Source organism: Balaenoptera borealis (genome assembly GCF_965194805.1).
Source record: "Balaenoptera borealis genome assembly, chromosome: 4".
Taxonomy (NCBI): Eukaryota; Metazoa; Chordata; class Mammalia; order Artiodactyla; family Balaenopteridae; genus Balaenoptera; species Balaenoptera borealis.
The window spans coordinates 107,083,635-107,104,085 of NC_138861.1; the positions used below are offsets into that span (position 1 = coordinate 107,083,635).

Sequence of the window (20,451 nt, forward strand, 5' to 3'; positions counted from 1 at the left end):
AAAAGTTCTTTTAAAGAAAAGTCTGGGACGACAGACGGGAGTGAGAACATGCCTTCTGGAGCCAGATGCAGAGGGTCAGATCCCTGGTCCCCCACATCTAATTCCTGACCATGCAGCTGCAGGCATGTTCTTGATACTCTTTGCATCATCTGTGAAATTGGGATGGTGATGTACCTTCCTCATAGGATCTCATAGGATTGTCGTGGAAACTAGAACAGATACGTGCCGAGTGCCTAGAATGGTGCCTGCCTCATAGGACCTGTGGATTGTAGCATAAGGTGTTTCTTCAACTCTTCCGCTATTTTTACAGCCTGGTTTAATCCTAAGCAAAAGAAAGCTAAATTAAAGTTGTTTACTTAAAATTTAAAAATTTTAATTTATTATCATCTTGGTTTAAAATGTGTGGTATTACGTTATTTGGGGAGACAGCTTTCCAGTGTTTGGTAGCTAATTTCTAACAATGACTTGTATCAAATATAATATTCCTCCTTAGATACACTAACACACTGTTCCTTCGTTGCAAATGTTTATAAACAAAGTTGGACAGATATGTATTAAAAATCCTTTTATCTCTTAAATAAAGTGCTTTGACTGAGATCAGTTAACTAAGTAGATGCCAATCTAGTACCAAAAGCTCTAAGTATAGATTTCTACTTTAATTAGTTATCTAAATCTTTTTGGTAATTAATGCAGATTCATTAATACCACCCTACTTTTTGTTCATATCGTTTTCTTTAGTTCATAAAACATGACCTCTAGTTCTTAAACACAAAGGACCCTGACTATGGGTGATTTGTGCTTTTCAGCATATGCTCAGCTGTGCCAGCACTTCTGAGGGGGAGGTGGGTGTGCACTCCTGGCTGATGCTTCGGGTTGACCCTGGCCATCCCAGAGGAGACAGGCACACGGGCCAGGAGCCCAAGAGTGTTCAGAATGTCTCCTCTACTCATTGTTTGAATTAAAAATATGTTTACCTCCAACTCTTGACAAATATAATACCGCTTCCATTTTTTATCTTGGGGTCCAGCAGCGAATTACCTCGATATTTGAACAGCCCTTGGCAGAGTTCTGTGTTCTGGGCTAGGTGTTTGGAGATGGGAGATGCAGCTCACTCTGGATTTCATGAGGAGAAAAGGGCCAGAGTCTGCAGGGAGAGAGAGGAACAGCACTGGAGACAGAAAGGGACAGAAAAATGATGATAGAGATTGATCAGCTTTGTCCTTGAGGCAGTTTTTCCCAAGATTTCAACTTCAACTACTAAGAATAACTTCCCTCGGCTTATTGTGCCATGGTGGTATGACTTGGGCACGTGGTGTGACTTGGACTATTCTGACCCATCTCTCCTTCTAGCTCGTTGGTTCAGCCCAGTGTCTTCTCATCCTCTGCTAGCCCTCCCTGGACCCAGTCTTCACAGAATTTGTCTCTTTTCAGGATTTTTGCAGATTTCCATATTCTCTCTGTGAAGAGGTCAAATTCACACCTGACTGAAAACCTCTGCATACTACAATGTAGTACGCAATGCAGTATGTATTGTAGAAAACAAGTGTGAGGTTCTGTAACACATCTGGCAGAATTGGCATTGCATGCCTCACTGTTATCTTACAGAGCAGTGTTCTGGGTAGCAGTTATGGGTTCCTTGTTGAACCCTACAAGGATCTTTGGAAGAAAAGAGCCCCCGATCTGAATGTGGACAAGGGCTAGGAAGGAGCTCCAGAGAGAATAGGTAGCCAGGAAATACCAAGTAAGTAGAGAGCTCAGGACGCCAATAGCCCGCTGGAAAGGGAGCTCACCCCTTAGGTAGGTCCTAAAGTGTTGTCACAACGGACAGAAATGAAGAGACTCTGCAGCTCCTAATGCCAGTATTCAGGCTTTTTACTGATTGTACGATACATACGTAAAAGCTGCCAAAGCAGGAGACTGAGCATTTTCTATCTTGAGGAATCAGCCTGCAGTCGACTTAGAGAAAACACCTTTCCCATTCTTGTCACAGGAATTTTACGTTCGTTCAGTGAAAGAAGTCTTAAATTTCTTCTTTTCTAATGTATTTTTTTGCTGTGTCTTAGGAAGACGTTTCCAGTCACAATTTAGGTTTAGCTCCTTATACTCTGACCTCAAAAGTAAGGAATGATTCTGCTTGTATTAATTAGGAAAAAAACCACAGTTGACACTTGAGCAACTGGGGGTTAGGGCACCGACGCTATGCTCAATAGCCAGCCCTCCGTATACACGATCCCTCCGTGTCCGAGATTCCTCTGTATCCATGGTTCCTCATCCATGGACTCAACCAGTCGCAGAGCACGTAGTACTGAAGTACATATTTATTGAAAACAATCCACATATAAGTGGACCTGTGCAGTTCAAACCCATGTTGTTTAAGGAGCAACTGTATTTTCGACTCATGTCATAGACGGCTAACTTTTGTAATATAAAAGCTGTCCTACAAACCAGTAAGAGAAAGATGTGAGGAGAGGGCTTCCCTGGTGGCGCAGTGGTTGAGAGTCTGCCTGCCAATGCAGGGGACAGGGGTTCGAGCCCTGGTCTGGGAGGATCCCACATGCCGCGGAGCGGCTGGGCCCGTGAGCCACAATTGCTGGGCCTGCGCGTCTGGAGCCTGTGCTCCGCAACAGGAGGCCGCAATAGTGAGAGGCCCGCGCACCGTGATGAAGAGTGGCCCCCGCTTGCCACAAGTAGAGAAAGCCCTCGCAGAGAAACAAAGACCCAAGACAGCCAAAAAATAAAAAAATAAATTAATTAATTAACAACAAAAAAAAAGGTTATAAAAAAAAAAAAAAAAGATGTGAGGAGAGAATTCACAGACAGTATAAATAACTTAAATATATAAAGAAGATGTCAGTCTCCTAATGAGAGAAATTAACATTGAAACTACTAGATTCAATTTTTCACCAGTGACATTGGCAGAGATCCCAAAGTTGATCAAATGCTAATTGATGCACGTGGGCTTACAGGTGTCTAGTGCAAGTGTAAATTGGTACAACCCCTGCAGAGGGCAGCGCAGCTGCTGTTATCAAAATGTCAAGTGAACATAACCCTGAGATTCCAGTTTTAGGACTTTATCTTATAGATGCACTTTCACTGACACGGCATGACATGTACATTGCATCATGGTTTATAGTTGCAGAAGGCTGGAAACCTGTCAGTGATATGTTAAGTAAATTATGATACACCCACACAGTGGAGCACTGCGCTGTCATGTAAATATGAGTTCCTAATGAACTGACATGGAAAGATCTGTTACGCTGTTCAATAGAAAGTGCAAAGTGCAGAACACCACGCGTAGAACGCTAGCAGTGCGTAAGAAGGGCTGAGCCAGTGGGCTCCAGGGCTTTCCGATGAGGTGGGAGGCTTGCGTCTTCTTCGTGGAAATCCATTGCTTCCGAGCACTCTATCAGCAGCCGCCTGCCTTCGGTGTGCACTTGTTTAGGTTCCCCACTTCTAGCAGTAATTCTGGTTTAATATTTTATATTCTCTACTTGGGCAGAAAATTTCATACTGTTGAGTAGTCAGGATAACTTTCCTTGTTAGTTTGAAATTTTTAAAAGGTCAACCTAAGTCCCATTACCTTTGTTTGCCACTGTATGTCCAGTGAAGATTATTTACTCAAGAACACAGAAGGTAAAACTCATATTTTTATTTCTTCTCATATATTTCAGGGACAGACGTTTGCTTCAGCCTGCCCAGGTGTGTGACATCTTGAAGGGTGTCATTTTGGTCATCTGCTATTTCATGATGCACTATGTGGACTACTCCATGATGTATCACCTGATTAGGGGCCAGTCCGTCATCAAGCTCTACATCATCTACAATATGCTCGAGGTGCGTCCGGGCCCTCATTTCCCCGCCAGGCAGTCCAGCGCCCCAGCCCGCACAGGCCTGGCCGGTGGCACACTGCTCCAAGCCTTCCAGAACAGAACACTTTCCTGCAGGCTCTGGTAATGGTGCTTCTGGCCCCCCGTGTTCATCCGGTCATTGGCGACCTTGTTAAAATGCACATTCTGATGTAGTAGGTCTGGGCGTCTTCTAACAAGATGGTGCTTGTGCTGCCAGTCCTGGGACACACTGAGGGTAGCAGGTCCCCAGGGCACAATGTGTCCTCAAGTAGGGAAGAGGGGCACCTGCTGCCTAGACATTTCTGAGTCAGTGCTCCCTTGAGAATGTAAACTGTCAAATGGTAGAGAAACGTATTTTGCAAATTCATTGGAAACCCATGTATACTTTTTGCTAGAATTTTTAAATTTATGAAGATACTTTTAGGGTTATGTGTATGTTGGCTATAGTAGATTTATATTTTAAGTTGCTTTTGAATTTTCACACCAAGCAGGTAAACAATTTCCCAGTTTCTCTAAGTACTTAACATTTTGAATACAATATGTCTTCCAAGTACGCTATGCTTTAAAGCAGTCATCATATGAAAATCTGCATTTATGTAAATTAACGGTTACACAAAGCAAAGAAAAACATGCTTTGCTTTATAGGCAGAAACTTAATAAGTCTTTTAGATAGTAAGCCAACCTGGGTTATATAATTAACCTCTGAGACTCAATTTGTACTTTCCTGTACTACTTTTTGGGGATACAAGTAAGGTCTACCTGTCTTTTGAATTAGTCACAGACGGGCTTGTCCTGGCTAGTAGACACGTGGGGTGGGGTGGAGGCTGCTGGCCTTTCTGCCCTGAAGCTGCGCTGCCCGGGCAGCTGGGGGCTTTCCATCTCTTCGTAGAAGCCACAGAACTCTAGCCGTCCCGGTTAGTCCTTAATTCATTGACTGGGATGATTTAAAACCACACCCCAGCTTCCTGGTTGTAGGCCACGCACTTGCTTCGCCCCATCAGGTGTGGGTGTGGTTTGTGAAGCCGAGTAGCCATCCTGCCCTCCCCGCCCTCCCACAGAAGGAAAAGCCCAGGCCTCCTGTCCTCCCCGGCCGCGTGGGTGGCTCTCCGTGCCAGCACCCCACTAATCTCCATGCCTTCCCTCCCGGGGGATTGCAGGTGACCGGGCTTCTCCCTGCTCCCAAACTTAAGGCAGACGCCTCCTGATTTACACAGCCCTCTCACAAGGTGGTGGTATTACCGTTACTAGGAAACAGGGCAAGCAGAAGGACCCATGAATTGCTGATCTAAGTGGCTTAAATACTTATTCACTTTGTAGACTAGAGTTGATGAGTGGTTTCAGCATAGTGTAGAAGAGTCCAGGCTCTAGTATAGAGATAACTACCTCCAATCCTGGTTATCCTGCACATGGCCGCCGGTTGCTGAATGACTCTAACCTTCAGCTTCTCATCTGTGAAAGGGAGATACTAGGGCAATTACCAGGATTACATGAGACAAACCAGGCATGTGGTAGGAGCTCCCTAAATGGTAGCGATTTATCCCTTCATTCGGCAAATATTCAGCCAACACTCCCTACATGCCAAGATCCCGAAGATCCAGAGATGAACAAAGCCTAATCCCCTGGAGCTTATATGCTGCAGGTGGGAGAGAGGCAGTAAACAAGGAGGTATTTGGAAATAATAAATAACCGTGATGAAGAAGAACACGGTGATACGTCAGAGACCACGGGAGCCACAGAAGACTGGATGGTCTGGGAAGGTCCTCTCTTAGAATGTGACTGAATCCTGAATGATAAGCCCTCCTTTCTTCTTTTTTTATGTGCTTCTCTTTATTTATCATACTGTATTCATAGAGATCAGAACTTGAAAATGTCTTTAGGAAGCAAATCTGCTTATTATATTCTTATATGATAAACCTCAAACAAATTACAGCTATTGTTATTTACCGATATTAGGTGTGAGTAGAGTGGGTCAAATGATATATTTGTCCTAAAGGATTTAAGTTTGAATCCTGAATTTGAATTCAAAGAGTTTTAAAACCAGAGGAACTGTGATTTTGATGTATCCTCTCCCTTTTATTTTTGCTACTAAAACTTTCCTTGTCACAAACAGAGTTTACTAGACAAAGTCTAATTCAGATAATACAGAACTTGAGCACTCATTGTGTGTCAGAGAATAAGGAAATGTAAGTGAAGAAGTAAATAAAGATCCTGCTCTCTTTTGGAGCCTACCTTCTAGTAGGATTTAAAAAGTGAGATTTCCAGTATTTGAGTTCACCTCTGAATTTTAGTAACATATTCAAATGGAATATTGAGAAACACCTTAACAAAATTTTTCTCTTTAGGTAGCAGATCGTCTGTTTTCATCATTTGGACAAGATATATTAGATGCTCTCTATTGGACAGCAACAGAGCCCAAAGAAAGAAAAACAGCACACATCGGGGTGATTCCTCACTTTTTCATGGCCGTTCTCTATGTCTGTATCCTTTTAGACTTCTCGGAAATTCCAACCATCAATGCATATTTTACATTATTCTATTTGGTTAGCTGTTTCTCAGATTTAAAGATGTGTGTGTGTGTGTGTGTGTGTGTCCATATCCTGAAGACTAATGTGAACCCTCTGCTATCTTTTGAGAAATTGCTTATAATAGTACAGTTGACCCTTGAACAACACAGGGGCTAATTCAAGTATAACTTATAATTAGCCCTGTGTATCCAAGGATTCAAGCAACCACGGACCATTTAATACTGTAGTATTTACTATTGAAAAATATATGCATATAAGTGGACTCATGCGGTTCAAACCCATGTTGTTCAAGGGTCAGCTGTAATTGTAAATTAAAGAGTCTCATGTGTACATGACCCTTTGAACTGCTAGAAAATAGTTCTGCTCTCAGTGTAACTGATTATAAGGAAGGATTTTAGAATAAAGGGATAGTATGTTTATACATATTTTAGATTTATATAGATCTATATAACTTTCATACATATATTAGAATTTTTTTGAAGTTATCTTTAAACCTATGAATTCTTTGTTTTAACCTTCAGCTTAAAATGTATACAATTCATCTAGAAATAAAATTTGAAATTGGTTAGGGAGGAATTTTTGAGCTTTTATTTCTCCCTCCTTCCTCTCCTGAAAGCTTTTCTTTTGGAGAGTAAATGCTTTACTATATAGCACGGTGTGCACGTGTGTGTATGTATATTTACACACACATGCATACCTACACTTAAGATCCATATGGGATCAGGACTTGTTCAGAGGAATGTGTCATGTGATTTTTTTTTCTGTACTGTCTCTGAAAGAGCAATGCTTGAAAGAATTGGATTAATATTTGGGAAGTTAAAGGACTATGTGGGAAAAATTTCTGTGGAGAGTAAATCTTGTTCCAAGTATAATGAAGTAAAAAGTTACTGTTCTAATTTAAACAAACTATTCCATATGTAATATGAGTATAATTCTGCAGCTTGTGGATGTCTTCAAAAATGACATCTGAAGAAGAATCTTAATTATCAGACATTTCTTATTATATTCCCCGCCCCCTGCAGAACCAGAGAGGAAAATCAGTTCCAGACTAACTTTTACTTTGTGTTCTCTTCTATTTTAGAATGCAAATTATCTTAATTCACAATGTATATATCTAGGTCTCTTCTTTCAGTATTTACCATAATTTTTTCCATTTATTTAATAAACTTCTCTGAGATCCTATTTCCCAAGCATTGTACCAAATGCCAAAGATCCAGAAAGAACAAGACGACTGTTTTCCAGGACTCACAGTCTTAATGACTGGATTCATTTCTACTTTTGTTTTGTTTCATATGAGTTGCATACATCTTATCCCATCAAATTTATATCAACTATAGCTAATAGGGAAATTACAGAGATAATAAAATACTTACGTAAGACTTGATTTAGAAAGCATAGTCATCTTTTTTCCCCATTATAAACTTGCAAGATTTTATAGCATTATCTATTAATATAAACTGAAAACAGACAAGTTTTTTCCTTGACATCACTTACTGCTAGTTTTGCATGCAATCCTTATAATGGTTCAGGCAACAACTCTCAACGTGGCTTTTAACTCACACAACAAGTCCCTGCTTACTATTATGATGTCTAATAATGTAAGTATGAGATTTTATTTTACATTTTTGAGGTTATATGGTACTTTAACAGCAGTATTCTGAATGGGAAAAAGTTATTTTTTCTAAATGTTATTCTCTAAGAAGTTTTATATGTAGCATATCCATTTTTAAAACTGCGTTAATGATGAAGATGATATTTGTGTTTACTATTTCAGTTTGTTGAAATTAAAGGAAGTGTTTTCAAGAAGTTTGAAAAGAACAATCTTTTTCAAATGTCAAATAGCGGTATGTACAATCAGATTCTACTTGCAGCTTTATGCAGTATTATTTTGTAACTCATTCTGAAACTCTAATGTCACGTTTCCTACGGGCCACTGTTTTCTCTCACTTAAGCAGTGCTTTCTTTTATTCTCTCAACATCTTTACTAAGTTTTTTTATTATTATTATTTTGGTTATTGTAATCTCAGGATGTTTAAGATAGTAAAAAATTACAGGTATTTGTATCGCGCCTTACCATACTTTCAGAAGCTTCTCACTGATCCAGAAATTTCTTAGGAGCAGCTGATATTATTCCATTTTACAGATGTGAAAGTTGAAACAGAGAGTAATTTGACTTCCCTAAGGTCACTCACTTAGCTACTGAGAGAAATCTGATGATAAACCTCAGATTGGCTCTTCGTTCTCGGCTTTTTCAGTTGTGCCTTACTGCCTCCTTTCTAATTCTAAGATGTGTGAGGGCACAGAATTTATCCCCAGAAACCTTATCTTACGTAGTTAGGATGATCATAGCAGCACAGTGTCTTGGTTCTCAAGGTGTGGCCCATGGAACCCTGGAGGGGAGTCTGCAAAGTCAAAACTGTTTTCCTAAGAATATGAAGACATTACTTATCTCTTTCACCATGTTGCCATTTGCACCGTGGTGGAGAACAGGGGTGAAAAAGCCAGTGAGAGGTCACGCGCCCACTGGCATGGCTGGTCCCGTGGCTGCCAGTGTGTGTCAGTGGCGCTGGGGAGGGCCCCGCACTGATGGTGCATGTGAAATGCTGCAGCTGCTCTGGGAAACCTTTTGGCGGTTTCTTACACAGTTACACATTCACCTACCCTATCACTCACCAGCGGGAACACAGGTTCACAAAAGGACTTGTACTTGTAAAGAATTGTTATGGCAGCTTTATCCATAGCCCAAAACTGGGAACAACCCAAATCCTCCCATTAAGAAGAAAGCAGATAAATAAATTTTGGTATATCTACACTGTGGGACACTATTCAGCAGTTAGAGAGAACTGCGTATATTCAGCTACATGGATGAATCTCAAAAGCCTTATGCTGAGTGAAAAGAGGCCAGACACAAATAAGTGCGTACTGTGTGATTTCATACTTATGAGGTTTATGATCAGATAAAATTAATTTATGATGATAGAAATAAAAGAGTGATTACTTACTGGGGGTGGGGTTGACTGGGAGGGATGCAAGGAGACTTACTGTCGTGATGGAACTGTTCATATTTTAGTTATGGGAATGGTGGCATAGCTTGTTCATCCATCAAAACTCAATCAAATTGTACACTTAAAAGTAAAATTTCACGGTACATAAATTTTGCTATACATATATTAGACAAGGAAAATAATGGCATATGAATATATTAAAGCAAAGGAGTGTTTAGAATTATAGGAGATTTGATAACTAGGCAAGGAACAGAAAGAACTAATGAAAAACTTTAGACAATTCTGTGGAGCAGTGATAGACCTTAGATCTCAGAGCTCTGAAGGGCACTTGGCACAGTGTCGTTCTGTGCAGTAATATTCTTTCAAACGTGTGCTGCCAAGCTCTTTACATTTGAAATGAAAGAGGAGGGGAGGGGTAGGAGGGAAGGGGCATGCTCTTCTCAGCTTCAGGAGTTAACTCTAGAATATATTGCTTCAACTACAAGAATTTCACTTGTAGCAGAAATCATATTATTTCTATTTAAATTAATAACCTGGTTTGAGTAGGCACTCTTTGTAGAGCTTTAAACTAGACATGCAGATCTTTAAGTTGTAAGGGTTTTCAGTCTTTATGTATCGTGAGGAGGAGATTGTGAACGATTTTCAACCTTATCGCCAGTATGTTGATATAATTAATATCCCTTTTTCCTTTCTTTTATAAACAAGTCCCCCAAATTTTAATCTCTTAGCTTAGAAAGATAAGGAATTCAATATTTCAGTTCTAAGAAAACTCTGAAAACAGTAGCATATTAATCAAGCAATGCATGTGAGTCTATAAGAAATTCAGAAGTATATTTTGGCTTAAAATGGTTAGTAATCAGCATGAAGAGTTTTGCTTTTTGTTAGAGGTAAAATAATTCACGTTACAATGCAGGGTGATCTGCATTGTACCCCCTTCTGTCTCCCTTCAAGTTTTATAAGAAACTAATTTTACCTAAGGTAGCTTTTAAAACCTGTTCCCAAGTAAGAAAAAGAAAAATCTGTCGTAGACAGTCTCGCTGATGTTGCAGGTGGTGCTCAGATATTAAAGGGATAGGAAAGGAGTCACTACCGCCTGCCTTTCACGTGGTGACTGAGTTTATTGCCTCCTCCACATGCATTAGCAGCTGTGAAATGAGAGCCAGGCCACAGGATGCTGCCGGTCACACACCAGCTATTTCTTTCCCTGTGAATTTCCCTGGAAAACCGAGCTGCCGTGTACACGGCATGGGATCAGATTTAGTACCTCATGCTAGTTTAATGTTGAAAACTTGGTTTGGAAATTTTAGAGTGACTTTATCCCTTTCAGTTTCTTGCCTGACTGTACATTGTCTTTAGGGGAATTACCTGAGGACACACGAAATAGAGTTTAGTTAATAAAACCCAACTTTTGACATTTTGTCCTTTCTTCCACATCATGTCATTGTAAGCCCCAGCTGAGTATGGAACCTAGACCTTTCTGACCTGGGTTCTTAAAATGAAATATTTTACATAGCTGTTAACCCACTGACAATGTGAACTGTACCTTCAGAAAGATCCTGCAGGAGTTACATTGGTCTGAAGTCAGGTTCCAGCTCAGGGTGATTCTGTTTAACTCTCTTAACATAAGCCTGTGTACCTGCATTAATTTGAATGACTGTTGGAAAGAAAAGAGTCACTCATTGCACATTTAAATTGTGACTGTAAATATGTTAAAATATATCCCTGTTAGTGGTGACTTAGAAGAGGAAAAAGGAGCTTAATCATTTGAATATCAGAAATATTTTTAAACCATTAATCACCAGTGTTTTTAAGCTCATTAATAAAGATTAAGAGAAAACATTCCCATTTTGGTAGGCGTTTCACTTTTTAATTAATGCGAGTTCAATCCAAGTCAAAACTGTTCTGAAGATGAGATATGATGTAAATACGTTGTGGATTGCATTATTAATATTGTAAATAGATAACTCATTCAATCAACAACATATTTACATCTTATCATTATTAGAATCTATTATTCTAAAAAATCTTACTTCTTTATGTAAGATTTTATTTTATTGCGGAGGAACTGTGTCAGAATTTCGGTGTACTTTAGTGATGCTCAAATTTTAAAAGTCAAATCTCTATAAATTATTTAAATGTACAAAAAATAAAATTGTGAAAGTACAAGAATGAAACATAGTGGGATTTTTTAATAGCCACATAGCAGCCTCATTTTCATAGTTAGATTGATAAATGAGTGCTTTTTTTATTGTGTTTTTAATCTTCACACTTACCACCTTTCACGTCCCTCATAGTGTAAAATTGCATTTATCTACCAGAATTTATCAATTTTTATTAATCTCTACAGTATTTTGAAATAGTCTGCTTTTCTAAAATCTATTTGACCTTAAATATCCCCCTAATAAAATGGAGTTTTTCCCCTTTTATCAGTATTCTTAGAACTGAAATGATTATAGGTTTCCTCTATGCCGGCAGCTACCATGTGTCCAAGAATCAGATATGATTAATTTAAACACTGCTCTTGTTTTTGTTTTATTATATAAGACTTCATAAAAATTATGTTGGCTTATCTCAAATACTATTTGAAATTTCACAAGGCAGTTTCTTTCCAGATAATTCTGCAGTGAACCAACTCAGTATCATGGAAAGTGGAAAGGTCAGAAATAAGTACATTTCTTCGCTAAATTTGTTGATGGACATTAGAAATCCAAAGGGCTTAGCACACATATAGATGCAGCTCTGTGAATAACTGTACAGAATTACAACTGAAAGTACATGGACAAATTTAATTAGTCCCATGAATTAAGTCCCACAGTTAACTATACATAAGTAGCAGGGAATACATTTTATTTAGATTATGATGGAAATTATTCTAGGACAGGCTTTTTTCAGCTTCTTTTAACCTATACTCCCCTTTGAAATCACAGAATAAGTTGAAAATGTGATCTAGAACTAGTCACAACATGTGTGCTTTACACTCCACAGTGTGCTTCCTTGCAAGTCTGCAGTGCCCTTCGAGGGGGCACGCCTGTGCCCTTCCCCTGGAGACTCACCGTGCTGTGAGCTTATACCCCAGAACGTGGCATTTCGTAAGAAAAAACGCTATGGATTCATAATAGAACAGCAAATTGTGCCCCCTGGCCTTTGCAGAAGTAAAGGTACAGCTCAGCCTCCTCACAAATAGGGACTAGGAGCCGAGCTACCCTAGAAAAGAGGTACTGCTACTAACTAGAGAGAGTTCAGGAATTTAGGGAAGAAGACACATGGAAAATGCCAGCTCACTTACAGAGGCCAAGGTTTAGCTGTAGAATAAAAGTCCAAATCATTTGCTCTAGAGTGACAGGGAAAGGTGGAAATCAGAAAGGAAGAACAAAGCAGTCCCAGGAAGGACTTCAGAGTGAAACTGAAATGCAGAGGGCTACAGGGGGTCCCACAGTTGAATTCCTGAGATATTAGATTATTAGGGAAATGACAGATGTATACAGGCTTTTGAGATGGGCACTATATGCGTGATGGCTTCTAGCCACAGCCCTACCATTGCATAGACGCAACACATGGATGTACCAGACTTACCACAGACATAGATTTATTTCATTCCATTTTTTGGTTACATAGTATCTTAGGCTCTGATGAAGATAACAGCTTCAAAAGTGAAATGTGTAAACTAGCCTTTAGCAGGAATTTACTTATTTGCTTTTATTAAATTCATTCAGACTAAGCTCAGAATACTTAGTAACTTTCGGTAAATATCATGAAACCTAATTTTTTGCTTGTTTTATTCCCCTAAGTTCCACATATATCCTTAGTAATGCTATTGTAGTACTAGCACTTTCTTAGCTGAAGGATTCCTCAGGTCGGTACTTGTATACTTACTATTTACCAGATCGGAAATAGTCTGGGAAGCAGGGGTTTTATGTTACCCAAAGTCTTATATTTTACACTCTTCTATTATTTCTTCTTCTATAAAATGAAAACAGTTTTCTTACATTCCCAAAGACCATAGGAGCGGTCTGACTCAATATGAGCAGATTGATGGCTTGAATATTTTTTGAAGTCTGTAGAAAACTGGAATTTCCATACTAGAATTATGTTGGTGAAAGAAGTAGATGGCTTACCAACGTAGCACCACCCTATATATAATTTTACAGACATTTTATATATATTTTATAATATATTAATTTTACACACATTTACAATTTCATCATGCTCTGACTAAAAGTTATTTTAGATACATACTCTATAATTGTTATTTATATACAATTTGTTATATATCTACTATTTGTATGTTAAATTCTTTTTCAGATATTAAAGAACGATTCACAAATTATGTGCTTTTGCTAATAGTCTGTCTAAGAAACATGGAACAATTTTCTTGGAATCCAGGTAAGTAACTCTTAATAAATACGGTGCCTTCCAATTTTACTCTTGAACCAAAAATCATTCTCTTCCATGGAATAAAATGAATATTGCAGAAAACTTCAAAATTTTTAGCTGTTCAACTCTTTGGGTGTTGGAAATAACCGTTCCAGTAGGACAGATTGAGTGTGCTCTCTGTGGTCTGGTGGGAGCCAGACCACGGGCCGTAGTGTTTGGCCCGTCATTTCCCGTGAGCCACACAGCATCTCTAGAGCTGTGTACCCAGTGGGTGAGTGGACCCTGTCGAGCACTGCAGCTTCCAAGCCTCTTTGCTGATTTTTCTAACTGTTGTGTGCTGTGGTTATCTAAATACAGTCAGATCTTTTTCATTTTACGGGTTCACCAGAAGAACTTTTACTCTTTCCTAAAATTTATCTTTTACTCATTCACTGCCTATGAATTAGCATTTTGAATAAAGATAAATTAAAGAAATATAATGTAAAGCAGTAAACTTTGTTACTTACACTCTCTGAATCAAGGCTGGCAAGGAAGTTGTTGAGATTCCATGAATTTTCATCAGTCATTCAGCTAGCAGACATTCACTAAGTATATGTTATGTGCTGGGCACTGGCACAGGTAAGAAGGACTAAGATGTGCATAGGAATCACAAGCTAATAGAAGAAATAGATAGGTAATTAGAACGCAGTCTGGTGGTGCTGAAGTCAGCTTGGTGGGAAATGATCAGGTATCTCAAGTAATTTAGAATTTTTTACGTCTGACATTTCTGTATAACCTTGTTCTTAAGCATCGAGGTCATGTTTTGCAGTTTAATACCCCCAATGCTGTGCATGTTATAGGTATTTAATAACTTGTTAGTTTTCAGGTGTGTGTGAAACATCAGAAACAGATGTAGAATGAGATATATGATCTTGGAAATATATTTCCAGGAGTTATTTTCTTGTAGAAAGCATAAAATCAAATGGTATATCTTAACAGTGGCTTGACGTCTCATCTGAATAGATCCAAAGGCTACTTGACCTGTGGTAGCTAAGCCCCTCCTACACACACACACACACACACACACACACACACACACAGACACACACACACACACACACACACACACACACACACACACACACACACACCCCACCCACCCACCCCCAGATTCTCTGCATAGCTGGATTCTTGCTTTATAACTAAGTCAGCTAACAGGATGTCCATGAGAGGCAGTAACGGGCGAGTGTGGCTGGTCCCAGCAGAGCCCATGTGGGATCAGCAGTCCCGAAACAGCGGTATTGTTGCGCCCCAGGACAGTAATCCCTAAACCTGCTGACAACTGGATGTTTAAAGTCGTGTTCTCATTTGTACTTGACTTTCAACAAGTTATCTTAGTTTTCTTTGCGAGTATGATAAGAGGAACACTTCTTTGTTGGTAAATTCATCATTCTTTCACTCTTTGTTTTTTTTTTTTTTAGGTTTTTAAAAAAAATTTTTTAAACCAAATACCACTTACAGAAGCTTACCCTAAATTCCCAAGATGATGAACAACATAAAAATAGTACAAGCTTTTCTGTATGCTGGGCCCATTGCTATGCACTTTACATCATTGTCTCATTTAATTCTCATAATGGTGAAGTGTAGATACTTTTATCTTGTAGATGAGGAAGCTAGAACTTAGGTAATTGCCAGCATCATCTAGCCAGTCAGTGGCAGAGTTTATTGTTGAAAGAGGTTCCCTGATTCCCCAAACCTCAACAGGATGTGAAACTCCCTAAGACTGCCTTGTCTTGTCAGCAGGCAGAACCCCAGCTGTGCTCTCTCCACCCCACCTTCCAGCTGCCCAGGTGCTGGATTGCTACAGGTCCCTGCCAACAATTCTGATCCTTTTCTTGCTCTGTCCCACTCTTATATCCTTCTTCAAGGTCTAAGGAGGTTATCTGTTGGCATTTTTTGGTCAGGTACTTGGTACTGAATTGACATTTTAATAAATACGGTAAAGGTGAGCAAATCTGACAAATTACGTCTGTATGACAGTGAAATAAATGATTGATCAGTATCTTTAAGTCTTAGTGATCAAGGAGGGAAAAGAATTTGTTCAGTTGACTTCAGCACATGTTCCTAGTAGTTATTTACCATCACATTAAGGCAGCCAGAGAGTTTTCCAAGGAGCCTGCTTAGTTGGCCATCCCACCAGTCCTCCCGTGCTGGTCCGGGAAGGGAGCCAGGGGCTCTGCTCGCCACTGTGCCCGCTTCAATAGGGGTTGGCACAGAGGAAGCACAGAATAAATACTTGTTGAATGACTTATCCTTTATCTGGATAAAATATGGCTCTTCTGATAATTAATTGAATGCTGGTTCTCTATTATCACTTATTGAAAACATTATAGTTTTGCCCTGTGGAGATTGCAGGTTTCTGTGGTAGCCTGTGATAGGATATTATGGATTTTGTTCATATTAAGAGATTTAATTGTCTCTCTTCTCCCCTACTTTATAGATCATCTCTGGGTGTTGTTTCCAGATGTCTGTATGGTGGTTACATCAGAAATTGCTGTGGATATTGTAAAACATGCCTTTATCACAAAGTTCAATGACATTACTGCAGATGTATGTATTTTAATAAGCAGTTCAGTGTTTGCTGTTGACTTCTGGTTAATATTATAAAGTTGTAGAAGAGCAAGTTTAAGTTTACTGCATTTATGAAGAAAATAGAAAAGTACTACTACTTTAAAGTTAGAATTATAATTTTAAATTTCTAAAAATAATTGTACTACTGAAAGTACATTATTTCAATATTAAACAGTTCTGGTTCCATACATTTGGGTAGAGGTATAGATTGACCAGTAGTTGAGATCAGGGTGTCACTAACTCAAAACCATTATAAACGGTTAATAACCATCATAATCTGTCTACATAAACAGTTTAAAAATCACATTGTTTCTATTTAAAACATTAGATATCAAAACTTCTCTCTCTGCCTAGATTGTTTAATATTTTATATTTAAAAATTGATTCTTTTTCTGTGATTATGAATAGGTTTCTGAGAAGTCCTAGAAGACAAGAGCCTTATATTTTTCTAGTGAAAGCATTTGCTGGAACTTTGAGAGATTTGTTTTATATTATAACCAGGTATTCTATAGAATTTCCAGAAATAGAAATGGGGCTGTAGGCTTGTAAACAAAACGTAGGCAAGTTTTCTAGTGCGGTCCTCATTCCTACCTCAGGACCAAAATGAATAGTAATTTCACCAGTTATCTAGGTTTGGTTTGGTTGTGCTTTGTCTTACTCTGATGCTTATTGTTTTATTTCAAAAGGCAAAGACTTAAAATGTAATGCAGTTGCAGCTGCTATAATGTGATGATTGGATTATTGGGTTTCTGAATGTTTTAATATACTTGAATAAAATATAATTTTGCACTTTTTTGCAAAACGCTGATAAAGTAATTTTACCCTTTACTCTCTTGGCTTCCTCAAAACAAGAATTCCTTTTCATGGGATCATTTTCTCAGCAACATAAGTCAAAACTAATAGGATTGATTCGAATACTTAGTGCAGTTTTTATTGGAAATGACAATTTACAAGTGCCTTCATAACTGTGTTCTCGAATTCAGCTTTATATCATGTTTACCATTCATTTTTCTAAGAAGGCATCATTATCATTAGATATACAGTAATAGTATTTTTTAAAGTGTTCATTTAATTTAAATTTTCAGAATTATTTTCTGTGCCTTACACTACTTAAAATAGCCACTCCTCCCCAAATTCTAAACTCTCAGGATCATAATCGTTGAATATTTATCCCTCTTTAAGAGAAACCTTTACAAAGCCTGTGAACTTACCATTTGGGGGAATTGAGGCTATGTTTTACCCATATTGTAGGAAAACGAATAAGAGGAAAACTACCCAGATGTCACTTAGTTATTAGCATCTTCTTCCTGGCTAGTTATTGAACATCTTATCTACAAGGTAAATCTTTCCACGTTGTATGTTTGCACTATATTACTTAATATTTCATTCTTACTTGTCTTTAGGTCTACAGTGAATATAGAGCCAGCCTTGCTTTTGACCTTGTTAGCAGTCGACAGAAAAATGTGAGTATTATATTAAAGACATAATCTGAAGTTAACTGAACAGTGGTTTAATTTAGCATGGGATATTAATTAAGGGAAAGCTAGGTAAACTTCCTACTTATCTCTGTTCTCGACACTAAATGTTTACAAAATAATAAAAATAATACTAATATGTAACATTACATAGGGTATGATTTCTGCAGTGTTGTAACAGTTATGCAGCTTTGTATTTTAAACTTCTTATGAACATTTAGATTGCCACATCATTTTACTAAATTACGTTATAGGTGCTAGGTTCTCTTCTTGCTCACAGCCTCACCTGTTTATAACATTTGCTGGTGATGAGTGAATTGTACTTTTTAAATGCTGTTTAATCCCGTAAATCCTTTTCTCCTTTCTCTGTCTAGGCATATACTGATTACAGTGATTCCGTGGCACGGAGGATGGGGTTTATTCCTCTCCCACTCGCTGTTTTAGTAAGTCCATACTTTTCCCTTTTTTATGACGAGATGACTGTCATTACAGAATATTAATAAATGGATTATCAATAAGTTTGTTTTAAAAGGACTTGATATAAAAATTAAAGGTACATGACTTAGAAGGAAATTTTGTTTTATAGTATTTTCCTTTTGGATCTTGAGCCATCCAATAGGTAAATTATATTAAGGCTCTATTTTATGTAATGGCTTTCCTGACAAGGAGAGTATTCATTTTTGCTTATTCATTTGGCAACGATTTTTCTTTTAGAGTGGAAATACCTAGTGGTAGGCATTGATGTGGCCACTGTAACACATATTGGTGGAAGTATAAGTTGATCCAACATTTCTAAAGGGCACTGTGACAGTATTATGCTTTGATGAAGTAATTCCAGTTCTAGGAATTTATCCTAAGAAAATAGTTATAAAAGGCACATGATGATTTATAGGCAAGGTTATGCATTGCAGTGGCATTTATAGTAGTAAAAATTTGGCAACAGATGAAATAGATTAAATAAATATGGTATGCACAAATGAAGAAATATTCTATGTTCATTATAAGCACTACTTCTTAAATTTTTTCCGAAGTTTTTACAAAGAGATTTTCTACTGTTATACACAGGAAATATCATATATATTTTTAAATAATAGCACTGAAATTTACTAGATCAACCAAAAAAATTAGTCAACTTCTGATATTTTAATGAATTGCTCAGAACAGCCTTGCATATAGTTACTATAATATTTAATTAAGGCTGTAATAATGTTAATTAAGAAGATTTGCTGGCTGCACTTATGTATGATTATATTCTTTTTTGGGTTTTTTTTTTTTTTTTTTTTTTTTTGGCTGTGTTGGGTCTTTGTTGCTGCACGCGGGCTTTCTCTAGTTGCGGCAAGCGGGGGCTCTACTCTTAGTTGGAGTGCATGGGCTTCTCACTGTGGTGGCTTCACTTGTTGCAGAGCATGGGCTCTAGGTGCGTGGGCTTCGGTAGTTGTGGCACGCAGGTTCAGTAGTTGTGGCTCGTGGGCTGTAGAGCGCAGGCTCAGTAGTTGTGGCGCACAGGCTTAGATGCTCTGTGGCATGTGGGATCTTCCCGGACCAGGGCTCGAACCCGTGTCCCCTGCACTGGCAGGCGGATTCTTAACCACTGCGCCACCAGGGAAGTCCCTATATTCCTTTTTGGCTACCTATTCTCATATCAAAACAAATGCAACCATCTTTTTGTCAAAGGACATCTGAAGTTCTCTTACAATGCAGAGTCCCATAGAAATTAACTAAGAGATGTATAAAGAAGTTGTAGATTATACTAACTGTAGTTTTGACCAGCTTGCCTAACTTTTTTTTAGAGGATGGATGATGAATAGATTTAATGTTATTTAAACTTCAGCAGGACTCTTCTAATAACCACATCCTAAATGTTTTCAGTTGTATCAGGAGCTTGTTTTTATTATATACTAACTAATTTGGCTTTCTTTTGCTTGGGAATAGGAGCTCCTAGAATTTTGGAAAAACAGAAAATTTTTCAAGAGTAAAATTATTTGTTAAAGGTTTAAGAGATTGATGAAATAGAATTTAAAATTTTTCTACACTTGTTTTCTACAACTGGAGAAAGTATACAACAGTGTGAGAATAAACCTAGTTTGCCTGACTTTATTTTTTTTTAAAGGATTGGTTAAGTGGTTGGATTTAAGTGTGTCCCTGCTTTGCCAAATAATAATTATTTATCTAGTAACTTATTTGCCAGAAAACTCGATTCATAATTAGTATGAATTTTTTAAACTAGTAGATTTTTTAGATTTTTCTTCAGTGTTTGTTTTACTCTTTAAATAAGTTTTTATGGTTGTTATACAAAAAGATTTAAATTTAATTAATAATTGATTAGCAGAACACTTCTGGGAAACCTCCTGTAGTTTCAAAGGGGATTATGTAGTTATGCGGGGATCCAGCAGGTTTTCTTTTGCAGCGCTTTTCTCACAGAGTGCCAGAGCGACACCCTAGCTTTGGTAGAAATCTAGGGGCCCTGAAGAATAAGCTGAGGCCTCAGTAACTAAGATAATTCTTTAATTAAGGCCAAGAGTTGGCAGTGTTTCCTTGTAAATGTTACTTTTGGTCCTAGAATGAATTCATATCCAAGAAAAGTAAAATAAATCATGTTAAGGTCTCAAGGAAA

At 38.1% G+C, this 20,451-nt stretch overlaps 1 protein-coding gene across 3 annotated transcripts in view; it reads left to right on the forward strand.

Annotated features, from left to right (window-relative positions):
• Positions 1–20,451, forward strand: part of TAPT1 (transmembrane anterior posterior transformation 1) — a 65,543-nt gene that overhangs the window by 35,466 nt on the left and 9,626 nt on the right. For all 3 annotated transcript variants that reach the window (XM_082389303.1, XM_082389304.1, XM_082389302.1), the window contains exons 4-11: positions 3,672–3,834; positions 6,191–6,326; positions 7,874–7,971; positions 8,148–8,217; positions 13,681–13,761; positions 16,232–16,341; positions 17,766–17,825; positions 18,212–18,280. In XM_082389303.1, the coding sequence (XP_082245429.1) occupies positions 3,672–3,834; positions 6,191–6,326; positions 7,874–7,971; positions 8,148–8,217; positions 13,681–13,761; positions 16,232–16,341; positions 17,766–17,825; positions 18,212–18,280 (787 nt within the window). The remainder of the gene's footprint in view (positions 1–3,671; positions 3,835–6,190; positions 6,327–7,873; positions 7,972–8,147; positions 8,218–13,680; positions 13,762–16,231; positions 16,342–17,765; positions 17,826–18,211; positions 18,281–20,451) is intronic.